The sequence below is a fragment of the Musca autumnalis genome, unplaced genomic scaffold (genome assembly GCF_047663935.1).
Source record: "Musca autumnalis isolate F117 unplaced genomic scaffold, ASM4766393v1 scaffold_2, whole genome shotgun sequence".
In the NCBI taxonomy this organism is placed as follows: domain Eukaryota; kingdom Metazoa; phylum Arthropoda; class Insecta; order Diptera; family Muscidae; genus Musca; species Musca autumnalis.
Window position 1 is genome coordinate 110,978,045 of NW_027411755.1, and position 13,331 is coordinate 110,991,375.

Genomic DNA, 13,331 nt, shown 5'->3' on the forward strand with positions numbered 1-13,331 from the left:
GAGCTTTCCCGGCCGGTATTTTGGTCGGAGCTCCTTCCTCAACAGCAGCCAGTCCTTTTGAGCCAGCAACATCGGCTGCGGCCGATGGTTGGGTAGCTGGTGCATCGGTTGGTCCAGAGTTCATACAGGTGGCTGCTTCCACTGAGGTCGAGGCCGACTCATCGTTGACTACAGTCGCTGGAATGACTGTGGTGTTCATTTCGTCATCCGATGAGCCGTCCTCGGCCCCAGTAGAATAGCCACCCTGACTGAGACGCAGGGCCAACGTCTGCTCCAGTATCTCCAGGAGTTTCCGGCTTTGTTCAGCCAAACTGTCAGTGACAGCTCCCAGAGTGGGTACCTTCGGTCCGTCCCCTCCCGACACTACCGTCCCGTCAACCGTTGACTGGGTTGCCCCAGACTTGGTAATAGATTTTGAAGAATTGTCCTTTGGCATTGCATTGTTGTCATCAATCGGATTAGTTTTGGTTGGTTTTTTGTTTAAATTTTTGCTCTCCATACGTCATAGATTTAGTGGGGGAAGTGAGGTCCACCATGGCATAGCCCTCCTGTACCATGGCAAGGACATGACAACTAAGCCATTACTGCGTTGAGATGCCCAGGTATCAACGAGGCTCCGTTCTAATACAGTTGGTACCCTAACTGCAAACCTTAGAACACCGATGGGCACGGTTTCGCCTGACACCCCGGCGTTAGGGGGTCTCTAATAAGTAGGAGACCGCTACTTGGATAACCTTTGGTCGGTCACAGTTCCCCAACTCAACACTTCCAGGGTGTTGAGTGTGGAAACTGTGACCTTAAGCCCCCGCATCGCGTCAAGATTGTTATCCCTGGCGAGGGATACATAAGGCTTATAATTTCTATGGGCTACATAAGGCTTATAATTTCTATGACTGCTTGAAATCCATTTCAAAACAGTCTTTGAATCACTCCATAGGGTTATATCTTCTGGTACCAATTTGTGATCAGCAAGTATATTTTGTTTTATTCTCGTTCCTAATGGGGTTTCTACACGGTATGTTTTTTACATATTCATGCATAGCAACTGTCACTATTTTTCGCCCATATGTAATTCCCTCTGCACGGCAAAATTTTATTTTTCATTCGTTTTCTGTTGTTTTCTTTATTTATATCGCGTACAAACAAAACAGCTGTTTACCTTTGGTTGTACATACAAAAACAGAGCGCGTTCTATTCAAAAAATATACATATGTATGCACATAACACTTAGATGCATTGAAATTTCTGTATGGTTCACACCATGTGTACAAAATTCAGATTTGTAAAAAGTGACAGTTGGTATGCACAAATATGTAAAAAACATACCGTGTAGAACACCCTTAATACGGCGGCTTGCAATTCCAGGCGGGGAATCGATAAACTTTTCAAGGGTGAAAATTTTTTTTAGAACATATAAAACTAACTCCAATTTCATTCTCAGAAGTAACAAATCTCCAATAGGCTACAGCTGCAAATGCTTCCTCACTAGCATCAACAAAAATATGTAATTCCAACTTTTTAGGCTTTCCAGGGGGGAAGTAATATCGATTCAGGCGAAATTCTTTTATGTTAAATAGCTTGTTTCTCCAATTTTGCCAAGTTACATCGATGTTCTTGGGAATCTCTTCATCCCCTCCACAATCAGTTCTCCAAATGTTACGTAAAATTAATTTTCCTCCAACCATAAAGTTGCTCGAAAATCCAAGAGGATAAAACATTGACATAATGATGCTTAATACTTGGCGTTTAGTTGGTATTTTCTGTCCAGAAATAATATCAGGATCGACTTTGCTAAATTTCAGGTTAAACATAAATGTATCTAAACCCGGGTCCCAATACAGACCTAATACCTTTTCTCCAGATTCCATGGGAGCAATAATTTTCGACGACGATAAACCATCAAGTGCCAACATGACATCATTTGAATTTGATATAAATCCTCTGAGTTCAAATCCACAATTTTTAAGAATTTTTGTAACATGCTTTGATATTTCTATAGCTTCATCCACCGAATCAAAACTATCAACAAAATCATCCATATAGTGATGTTCACAAATTGATTCTATTGCTCTGGGATGGCAGTCAATATGTTCCTTGGCATTAGTCTTCATAACATATATGGCTGAACACGGTGAGCAGGCGGCTCCAAATGTCATGACTGTCATCTCATATTCAACAGGTTCTATATCAGGGTTACAATTTCGCCATAAAAGTCTTTGAGATATTCTATCACTTGGCTGTATTATCACTTGATGGAACATTTCTCTAATATCAGCACACACTGCAATATTTCCACGCCGAAAACTATAAAGTATTGAAGGCAATGATAGAATTTATTGGGGACCCTTTAAAAGGTTGTCATTTAATGACGTCCCATTTACCTTGGCGGCTGCATCAAAAACTAATCTCAGCTTTTTATTCTCTTTGTTCGGGTTAATAACTCCAAAATGTGGCAAGTACCATTTCCTATTTGATATCAGGCTGATATTTTCCAGTGGGACCTCTTTTATGTAACCTTTGGCTATATATCCATTAATAACTTCTGCGTAAGCAGCATACAAATTTGAATCCCTTTTCATTTTCCTTTCAACTCCTTCAAGTCGCCTAAGTGCCATTGTGTAACTATCTGGCAACTCCACATTCTCATTTTTCCATAATAATCCGGTCTGAAATCTATTTCCAACTCTTTTCGTCGATTCGTGAAGAATTTCTTTTGCCCTTATATCGTCATCCGATTCTATTAATGGGGCTGCTCGAACACCCATGCTATCAATGTTGAAATAATCTTCCACCATTTTGTGGACATGTCGATCTTCTTCCACACTTACGAAAAGACACGATGATTGAGATGACGATATCGATTTACAGGGTCCAAAAACAACCCATCCTAATTCAGTGTTACAGGCGAAAGGTCCCGATAAATCTTTAAAATTAGTAATTGTTGGCAACCCTAAAAATGCATTATCCAATCCGATCAATAATTTTGGCACAATATTTGAATATGGCTTCACTGCTGGATTTTGGTTGTTCTTAAAGGCGGCTTCAATTTCTTTTTGGTTCAAACTTTGCATTGGAAGATTTAAATTTGACACTGCATAAACGTTTTTCATCAAGTGGCAACTCTTTTTGTTCACTCCACTCACCTTCACATTGAATGACGTCACAGGTTCCTTGGCAGACCTCCCTCCGAACCACTGTATATTTAATGAACAGCTTTTTCCTCGAATTCCTATTTTCTCAGCAATGTCCTTGTCCATCATGGTTATAGATGATCCATCATCAAAAAGAGCATATACATCCATACGACAATTGTTTCCATATAGTGTGACGGGCAATACACGAAAAAGTAGCTTTTTATTAACTTCAGATGAACAGCTGAGAACATTTTGTTGAGATTCTGACTCACAATTCGATGGTTGAATGGATGGTACACAGGGGGCGCCCTCATGCAGCAGTTTATTATGCCTACGTTGGCAACCTTCTATAGGGCATAATCGACTACGACGACAATCTCTGGTTATATGTCCAATATTCAAACAAGAAAAGCAGGCACGTATCTGTTTAATTTGTTTCCATCTATCTTGCACGTTGAGATTCAAGAAACGACGACAATCATAGATTTTATGTTGACCTTTACAGAAAATGCATTGTATTTGCTGTGATGTAGAATGGAGTAGGACACGGCGCTTTTGTTCTTTATTGTCAACATCATGAATTATGCAAATTAAATTTGCCATTTCTGAAAGCCAATCGCTAAAATAATAATGGTCGGATATGGTTGAATAGTGGTGGCAACTCTGGCCCATTCCAGTTTCTTGCTCATGGGGAGCTTCTATACTAACTCTTCCAGTAAAGTAGGGTTAGCAATGTGTTGTTGTGCATCAATTGATTTCAGGAAAACTGCTAAATTTTTTACTTTTGTTGAAAATGGCACTAATTTCGTTAAATTGTTCTCCGAAATATGTGGCAACTCTCTGGCTTGTTTCAACTGGCAATGTATAAGCTGCTCAGGGGCTCAATTCTGTTTCTATGAAAATGAGAAATTAAAACTATTTATAAAGGAAGCAAATGTCAAATGAAAAACATTATAAAGGAAATGTTTTTCATTTCAAATTTTCATAGAACAAGAATCCAGGGCCTGGTCTTCCAAATCGAAATTTCAGTTGATCAATTACATCACTTACATGTTCAGGATGAGTAAGTAACGCTTTCACAATTTCCTTGGCTTCACCCTTTAGGCATTTTTGTAGGCGTTGATTGTTTTCAAAATCTGTGTAGGCATATGCGGCTGATGACTGGCTATAGGCTGTGTAAAATAATGGCCAGTCCTCAGGTTCCCCACTAAATTCTGGCAAATCAATAATTTTTCGATAAACCATAACCTCACTGACTCCACTTTGAGCACCATACAAATTTCTATGTTGTTGTTGGCTGAGGTTACTATTTGTAGAACATGGCGATAAATTTGTATTTATTGCTGGCGGCAAAGAAGCGTTGAAATTTGTTGCAGCTTGCATCAGCATTTGTACAACGTTGACGTCGGCAGCAGGTGGCGGTTGCGTCATGATGGCGGCTGTTGATGTCGATGTATGTGTTGCTTGAATATTTGGCAGCATCGTTGTTGTTGTTGTGTTTCCTAAATCAATGGCGGACATGTTTCTAGAATTTAGGTTATGGTCACTTACCGTTTCTCCTGATGGCTTTTGGGACATAACCTCCAACTGCTGGCACTGGCGTTGACTCTCGGCTAGTTGAGATTTTGTTTCCAAAAGTTGTCGTTTTAGGTAGGCCATTTGCTTCTTTATATCAGCTATGTTGTCCACTTCCCTCTGTTGGCTACTTGTACCTGGCTCTGTAGCTTTCATGGCATTACCTGACTTGGAGACCGTCTTCTTTTGGCTTGAAACGTTCCCCTTTGGCGTTTCTGTGATGGCATTATTATCACTGGCAAAATTGTTGGATGCAGGCTTTTTTGTTCCACTATGTACGGCTGATGACATAGTTTGGTTATTTGTCTCCGTTCTCGGCGTTGCTTGTGTGTTTCCATAGGCTTCACTACTTACATCCACTTGGGCGTCATGATCAGGCTGAACTGATGTAATAGTGTCTGCACTGGCTGTGCTTCTCAGGTTTGGTGGGCTCCGGCGAACAGGTGGTGCCATCTTTCCAACCTCAAATTTGGCTTACTTTGTATTTTTCCACACACAGCAATGTCCACACTTGTTTGCGTCACAAACTAAACAAATTGCGAAATAAAAAATTTGTTATGGATTAAGTTTAACGTCAAAGCAGGAGGCTTGCGGTTAACGCAAAACAATTTTGTTTATATTTACTGCATAAAACATGTTATACAGTAGATCGCGTTTATTTCTAAAAATGTAAAGTCATTAACACAAATTACAATAACAAATATCATTGCTGATACTTACCGCAGTTTTTCACCTTCTCCTTTGACTGCAAAAAGACAAATACGAAGAATAATGGCATTGCAAATATCAAATGCCTTAATCAGATATTGTCAAAGAGAGAGAATGGAGGAAACTGCGATAACTATCAACATCACAAACAAAAACATGACAAATCACAATGACGATCGATATCAATAGAATCGATCGCAAACACAATAAAAGCGCTTGGCGGCAACGTCAATAAAAAATAAATAAAATGTAAACATTTAAAAAGTGCCGTTCTGGAACAGCCTTGTTTACAAATTTTTACATTTTAAATTATTTTTAGTGTAGCAATTCACCGATTCATCTACCTTGTTACTTGTGCCAGCTTGCAACCTTTTGTATTTTCTAGCAACATGTTGCAAAAAACAGAGTTGTATATGAGGATTTATGCCAGATTTAAAACAAATCCACTCAATACGAGGATTTATTTTTGTATGGGAAATCTGGTAGATTTTGGCAGGATTTAGCAAATAAAACCTGATAATGTGCTAAATCCGGCTAAAGAAGTCATATCTAAATGGGCTATAAGATTAGATAAAATCTTAATTACAAGGATAGAAAAAAGCTCATGCCCAAAAAGCTTTTAAAGTTTTTATAGATGAGCTTTTTGGAAACAATTTTGGAGTCACTTTAAGTACATAAATAACACAAAACAATCGTTAAAGCCACACGACATATCCAGAATGACATAAGCTTTTTTTCTCACCAATTTTATCGTCATATTATTACATACATATAATTTTATATCATATAATAATAATAATAATTGTTCCACAAACATCCCAGATGGGACAAGGGAGACTTTTATATCATATATAGCTTTATTCCATGTATCACATAAATTGAATGTGGTTTGTGAGGGACCTTTTTCAATATTTAAATGGAATAAAAATTATTTTAGTCATTAATAGGCAAAATGTCATTTACTCGTGCAACAGGAAAAAAATTTGGTGTAACATTTTTTTCATTTCATAGGATTTTCCAAAAAAAAATTCAAAGTGGTTTGTGCGTGACCTTTTTTAATAACTAAATAGAATGGACGTTGTTATTTTTGGCATTAATATACAGGAAATCATTTTTGAGAAAAAAGGTCAAAAAGTCATAACCCTAGTAAATAAACGACACATGAACATAGTTGCCAATATTGGTACAAACAGCAATAATTGTATTTTTAGGAGCAAAAAACAGTGTTGTATATCAAAATATTTCGATTTAACATTTGATTTAAAACAAATCCAAGTTTTGAGTTGATTTAATTTTGTATGGTAAATCAGGGTGGATTTGGGTGGATTAATCACTTATAGTGCGGTTACACTACAGTTTTTTGCCGGGTTAACCCACATTATGAGGATTTATTACTTAATCTGGTCATATCTGACCAGTAGTGGGATTCTGTAACTCATTTTTGCTGTTACCGACAAAAATCGGTAAAATTAAATCGCAAAATTATGACTAAAAACATAAAGAAAAGTTGGCATCGCTGTTTGTGTCGGTAGAGGCTAGCGACTACTTTTTATTCATCGTAAACTTACCGAAAAATTTTGGTAATTATCGAAATTATAAGCATTTTAATTTTACCGACAATTATCGATAACAGCAAAAACCACTACAGATTTGCCATACAACAATTAAATCCTCTCACGACTGGGTTTATTTTAAATCCGGCACAAATCCACCAAAAATACAGTGTTGTATTCGGTATTTGTGCAAAAAAATCCAACTCTACTCAAAAAGTACCAAAAGTTGCAACTGTTTTTTGCAACAGAGTTTGTCGTGTTTTACACGTTTACGATTGGTCGTATGAGATTTTATGGAGTTAGTAAATCTAAAGTTATTTGGAAATCATAAAATTATTTATTTTTTTCATTAGACACTTTTTTAACAAAAAGTACGCTTGATACCATGATACAAAAATGTATCCCTATTTAAAATATACCAATATGAGCAAAGAGGGGACGATATCTCATACGAGAAATCGTAAAAGTGTAACACACGACTTTATTAGTTATTTTGTATGTATACGTAAACAAACATCAGCTGACAGTTTATATCCTCGAAAAGCTAAGTGTAACCAGCAAAGATTAACCCACTGGATCTATTAAACCCAGTGGGTTAACCTTCAATAGTGTAACCGGGGTATTAAATCGAGATAATGCCCTTAATCATCGTATAAGGGTATCATGGTACAATTAGAAAGGTAGATGCCTCAGCCCAGCTGATCGAATCTAAAACGTCAAAAAACTAGGAATTCGCCATGAAAAATCAAAACAAAAAACCATATGACTCGGTAAGTAAGAGATAGCATGTCTACAGTTTATAGGCAAACACAAGCGATAAAAAGAGACAACAAGAGACCATTTGGCGAAAATTTTGACAGTTTACATTACAAAAAAAGTTGCTTTGTTGTAGCAATTCGCCGATGCATCTACCTTTCTTATTGTACCATGAAGGGTATAGTCTAAACGGGCTGTTTACATTATCTATCTATGTCATATGAGATGTCAAATTTGCTACCTGGGAATGTTGTACACATAGTAGCTTTGTTCCTTTACTTTTTTAATGGTAAGAGTGGTAAAAGAGAAAAGTGTCAAAATTGCTCAAAATTGATCTCTCATGAACATTTTTACCAGAAAAGTAAAGGAAAGGAAAAATGGTAGCTCTGGCAGCAATGTCAAAAAGAATCATAAAAAAATCAATTTTCGTCTTTTATTTCACAGTTTTTAATTTAGTTCATGGTATAAGTAAAGAGGTAGATCTAGATGAAAACGAATTATAGAACCCTGGTTTTTCTTAAATTCCTAAAACGTCAAAATTACTAAACACAAAAGCAACAATTGGGTTTGTTTACAATACATTTTTTTAGCATTTTATAAAAACGCGAAAAATGAATGAAGTGTCAGAATTTCACCACATAATCGGATTGTGGATATCATGAAATGATTGTTTCAGTGCAAAGCTGAAGAATTTCTTCCATACAAATGTTCTTAAAACAAATTTAAAAATCATTGAATTCGATTGCTTTTAAAATTGTTTGACATATTTTTCAAACAGCACACGCACATTCACAGATTGTGTATATAATTTTGAAGTTTTAGGAACACTCAAAAGAAAAAATTTAAACTGACAGATAGCTTTAGCTAACCTTTTTAATTGAACCATGATTTAGTTTTGTCAGCGTTCGACTTTTTCTTCTTCATTGTGAAATAATCGTCAAACAAAAGTCGAAAAATCAGTTCTGCCATTTTTACCTGCAGAAATTTTGCTGGTAGCCTGTGGTAGAAGAGAAAGCCATTCCCGTTCTCTCTCCCCTCTCACTCTCTTAAAAATTGCTTCCAGTTTTGCACTTTTCGGGGTTAAGGAACGCTTTGCAGGTTAAAAATGGTAACAAATGGTAAAAATGGTTACCTCAGGTAAGTAAAGGAACACAGCTAGTGTGACCACTATGAACATTTTCATCTATCAAAACAATGTGGCAACCCATATGTACATTTTTTATTTAGGGAGCACTCTATTCGGCTATGTATTTTCGTATGCAGTTGAGAAATAAATTGTTGGAAGAAAACAATTTTACCAAAAAATTAAGAAAATGGGTAAAGGAAACGAAAATAAATTGTATTTGTTGCGTGATTTGTATTTTGTGGTCATACGAAATTGTATGCTAGTGTGAACGCAAAAACTAAAAGTGGTATGTACTTTGACAAACATGAAAGATGTCGAATGGATAAAAGAAGTGGCAGTTCATATTACATTGATAGATAGTGTAAACACCCCTTAAATGAAAAAAGTACATACGAGTTGTCACTACATTTTGATAGATGAAAATTTTCATAGTGGTCACACTATAGCTTCGTTTCAGAACTAAAAAGTTTTTACACATTTAACACATTTTGCACATTTATTCTCGAAATGCGTTCCCGTACACCAAAAAAGTTGCAAAATGTTCAATTCTCTTTGAACAAAAATGGCGCTGAATGGCTCTCTCTTTAGAAACTTTTTACACGATAAATTTGAGCGAGCAAAAATGTGCAACATGTTTGCCGGCTTCTGATTCGCTGACATGCCGACTTTGACATTTGTTCCAGATTTTTTGGCGTTTCTGCAATTTTTTCGTTCCCGCATATTTTGGACAAATGTGTGTGTTGGTCTCATTTTCGACAGTTTTCTCTTTTGACACTTTTATCCTTAAAAACATGGTACAATAATTCTTAGGTAGGCCACAGCTAACAGCTGATTACAATTTTTTTTTGTTATGGCTTAATCTGTCAAAACCGTGTTGACATGCAGAGTTGATATTTATTATTGATCAAAAAATTCAACTTTGTTTTGTTTTCATTTCAACATTTCGTTCTTCTTCCTCTTTGTTTACTCATCCGTTATCATTCATCAAAACAATTTTGACGTTTTAAGCCATAGCGACAGGGTTGTATTTTTTGGCGATTCTCATACCTGGCCTACCTATGAATTATTGTACCATGCTTAAAAAAGTACTGGAACGAAGCTTATGTGTACAACATTCACAGGTAGCAAATTTGACATCTCATATGACATTCATAGATAGTGTAAACACCCCTTTAGGTAGATGCCTCAGCCCAGCTGATCGAATCTAAAACGTCAAAAAAACTAGGAATTCACCATGAAAAATCAAAACAGAAAATGATTCCTAGACAAGACACTAGGGTGACTTGATAAAGAAAAAGACTTCAATAAATACTTCATAATTACAAATTTGTAAAAATGTTTGTATAAATAGAAGTTATCAAAATCAGCCTTTGTCTTCTAGCCATTAGCATTCAAAATACGCCTGATGATCCTGGCTTAAACCACCAGGCGAAACGATCGTAGCGTAATGGTTGAGTGTGTGGTATTTCGCTAGAATCCATTTTTCAATACAAAAACTCCTTAATTAAAAACTTTCATAAATAATGGCCTTCGTCCTAAAAAGACAATAATAAATAAAAAATCATTATGATTTGGTAAGAAAGAGATAGAATGTGTTCGCTTTATAGACAAACACATGCGATAAAAAGAGACAACAAGAGGCCTGTTTTTGTAAACAAAATTATACTTCTCACCATGGTTTAATAAGAAAGGTTAGCCAAAGCTTTATGTCAATTTAAATTTTATCATTCGAGTATTCCTAAAACTTCAAAACAATATGTGTGTTTGTATGTGTGTGTGGTGTTTGAATAATATGTCAAACAATTTTAAAAACAATCGAATTCAATGATTTTTAAAATTATTTTTGGAACATTTGTATGGAAATAATTCGTCAGGTTATCATTGAAACAAACATTTTATCATATCCACAACTTGATTATGCAGAGAAACATTGGTCCTTCATTCATTTTTCGCGATTTTTATAAAATGCTCAAAATTGGTGTTGTAAACAAACCCACTTGTTGCTTAATTTTGAAGTTTTAGGAATTCAGGCAAAACAAGGGTTCTATAGATTTTTTTCATTTAAATCTACCTCTTTACTTATACCATGCTTCTCACACGAATTGTCAAATTTTTTAGATCGATTTACTCGCCTTAGCGCAAATGTAAAGCGTTGTTTTTTAAATGAGGATTTCTTAACTATATATGGAACTCATCTGGTGTTTACACCAAACAGTTTGTCTTCGAATACACCTCTGATTTACTAACACATACATACATTTGTCGGCTGTCTTCCAACTGTCCATCATTTTTTCACAGACAGTCGGGTTAACAAATTTTTGACATTTTTGTGAAAAAGAAGTAAGATGATAATTCAAATGTGCTGAAAACAAAAGAATATGTACAAAAACAAAATATGCGAATGGAAAACGAAAACAAGTCGATGATTTTCATTCATAATTTTACAACTGTTTTTGCAGTTGTCTGGACGCCTACGTCACACAGACATGGTTTTCACCATGGCACAATTAACCAGGTAGTGGTATCACACCAGGGGCTCAACTCTTATTCTATGAAAATTTGAAATGAAAATAAATATTTTTCATTTCAAATTTTCATAGAACGATAATCCAGCCCCAGCTGTTCGAATATGAAAAGTCAAATCACTTTATAAAAAAATATTGTTGTTGTAACTTCCCCAACAACAACATAAAGAAAGTTTTGACATAACATATTCAACATTTTACGATGCTACTACCTGGGTAATTGTGCCATGGTTTTGACAATCAATACATGAACTCAACTGTCCTGTCATGTGTAAACGCAGGGTTACACCATGTTCAGGGCGAAATATTTTGACATTTTTGGCCTGTTCCCGTACTTTATCAAATTGGTAAAAGTCGTAAAAGTTGTAAAAGTCGTAAACAATTTTCATATAAATTTTGTGTACGGGAACGCTAAATGTGTAAAAGTGGTCAAAATTGTAAAAACTTTTTAGTTCTGGAACAGAGCTTTTAATTGTATCCATGGTACCATGGTACAATTAAAAAGGTAGAAACAACGGCGAATTGCTACAACAAAGCAACTTTTTTTGTAATGTAAAATGCATGGTACAATTAGAAAGGTATGTGCATCGGCGAATTGCTACAACAAAGCAACTTTTTTTGTAATGTAAACTGCATGGTACAATTAGAAAGGTATGTGCATCGGCGAATTGCTACAACAAAGCAACTTTTTTTGTAATGTAAACTGCATGGTACAATAAGAAAGGTAGATGCATCGGCGAATTGCTACAACAAAGCAACTTTTTTTGTAATGTAAACTGTCAAAATTTTCGCCAAATGGTCTCTTGTTGTCTCTTTTTATCGCTTGTGTTTGTCTATAAAGTGTAGACATGCTATCTCTTACTTACCGAATCATATGGTTTTTTGTTTTGATTTTTCATGGCGAATTCCTAGTTTTTTGACGTTTTAGATTCGATCAGCTGGGCTGAGGCATCTACCTTTTAAATTGTATCATGGCATGGTACAATTAGAAAGGTAGATGCCTCAGCCCAGCTGATCGTTGACAATTAGAAAGGTAGATGCATCGGCGAATTGCTACAACAAAGCAACTTTTTTTGTAATGTAAACTGTCAAAATTTTCGCCAAATGGTCTTTTGTTGTCTCTTTTTATCGCTTGTGTTTGTCTATAAAATGTAGACATGCTATCTCTTACTTACCGAATCATATAGATTTTTGTTTTGATTTTTCATGGCGAATTCCTAGATTTTTGACGTTTTAGATTCGATCAGCTGTGCTGAGGCATCTACCTTTTTAATTGTACCATGGCTGGGCTGAAGCATCTACCTTTTTAATTGTACCATGCAAAAAACCATATGATTTGGTAAGAGGGTTTTCAGACGATAGGGTTTGACTGCTCAAAAACGTGGTTTCCGTTTTGACTCTCATTCGTAATTTTCACATCTAGTGTTGCTTTTTTGAAGTCATTTTATACAAGCGTACTTTTTGAACAAAAAGAAGTACGGTTTTACACAAATGTACCATAAAGGTTTATGTGTGTATTGTCACTTCTTCCAGCATTTAACACAAAAATGATTATTAGTTTACATTTTTATTCTTACACATTTCGCACACACACTTTCTTATTTTATAAAAATATGTGAGGAAACAGTTATTACTTATACCATGATCAGATTTACATTAGGCAATTTTCCTTGACGGATTTTTTCGTCCCCTTTTATACAAACAATTCTGTTCGAACATTTTTATTTCAAAACATTTAAAATAATCGTTTGGTATTTTTCCAATAGTTTGCCTTTTGTTAATTTCTTCTGTTGTTGTATTGTTAGGCTATAGGCTTTTTAACCCTTTCGGCCCCAACGTTGCTTATAAGCAACTTCGATTTTAACGTCGTTTTATTTAAAACTGACGGAATTTTTTCCTCAAAGAACACTTTGCTTTGGCTAATTGTAGTCCCAAGAATGCAAAAATTATAAAA

The 13,331-nt window shown here is 35.6% G+C and overlaps 1 protein-coding gene across 2 annotated transcripts; it reads right to left on the reverse strand.

Annotated features, from left to right (window-relative positions):
• Positions 1 to 1,538: 1,538 nt before the first annotated feature.
• Positions 1,539 to 5,510, reverse strand: LOC141394473 (uncharacterized). Of its 2 annotated transcripts, none has more exons than XM_073968863.1 (2): positions 5,430 to 5,510; positions 1,539 to 5,370 (listed from the first exon to the last, which is right to left on the reverse strand). In XM_073968863.1, exon 2 carries the CDS (start codon positions 5,160 to 5,162, stop codon positions 4,104 to 4,106), a length of 1,059 nt encoding a protein of 352 aa, XP_073824964.1. In that variant the 5' UTR covers positions 5,163 to 5,370; positions 5,430 to 5,510; the 3' UTR covers positions 1,539 to 4,103. The 2 variants fall into 2 exon arrangements, with proteins under 2 accessions (XP_073824964.1, XP_073824965.1); XM_073968864.1 differs by having other exon boundaries at positions 1,539 to 5,236; positions 5,430 to 5,470.
• Positions 5,511 to 13,331: the final 7,821 nt, after the last annotated feature.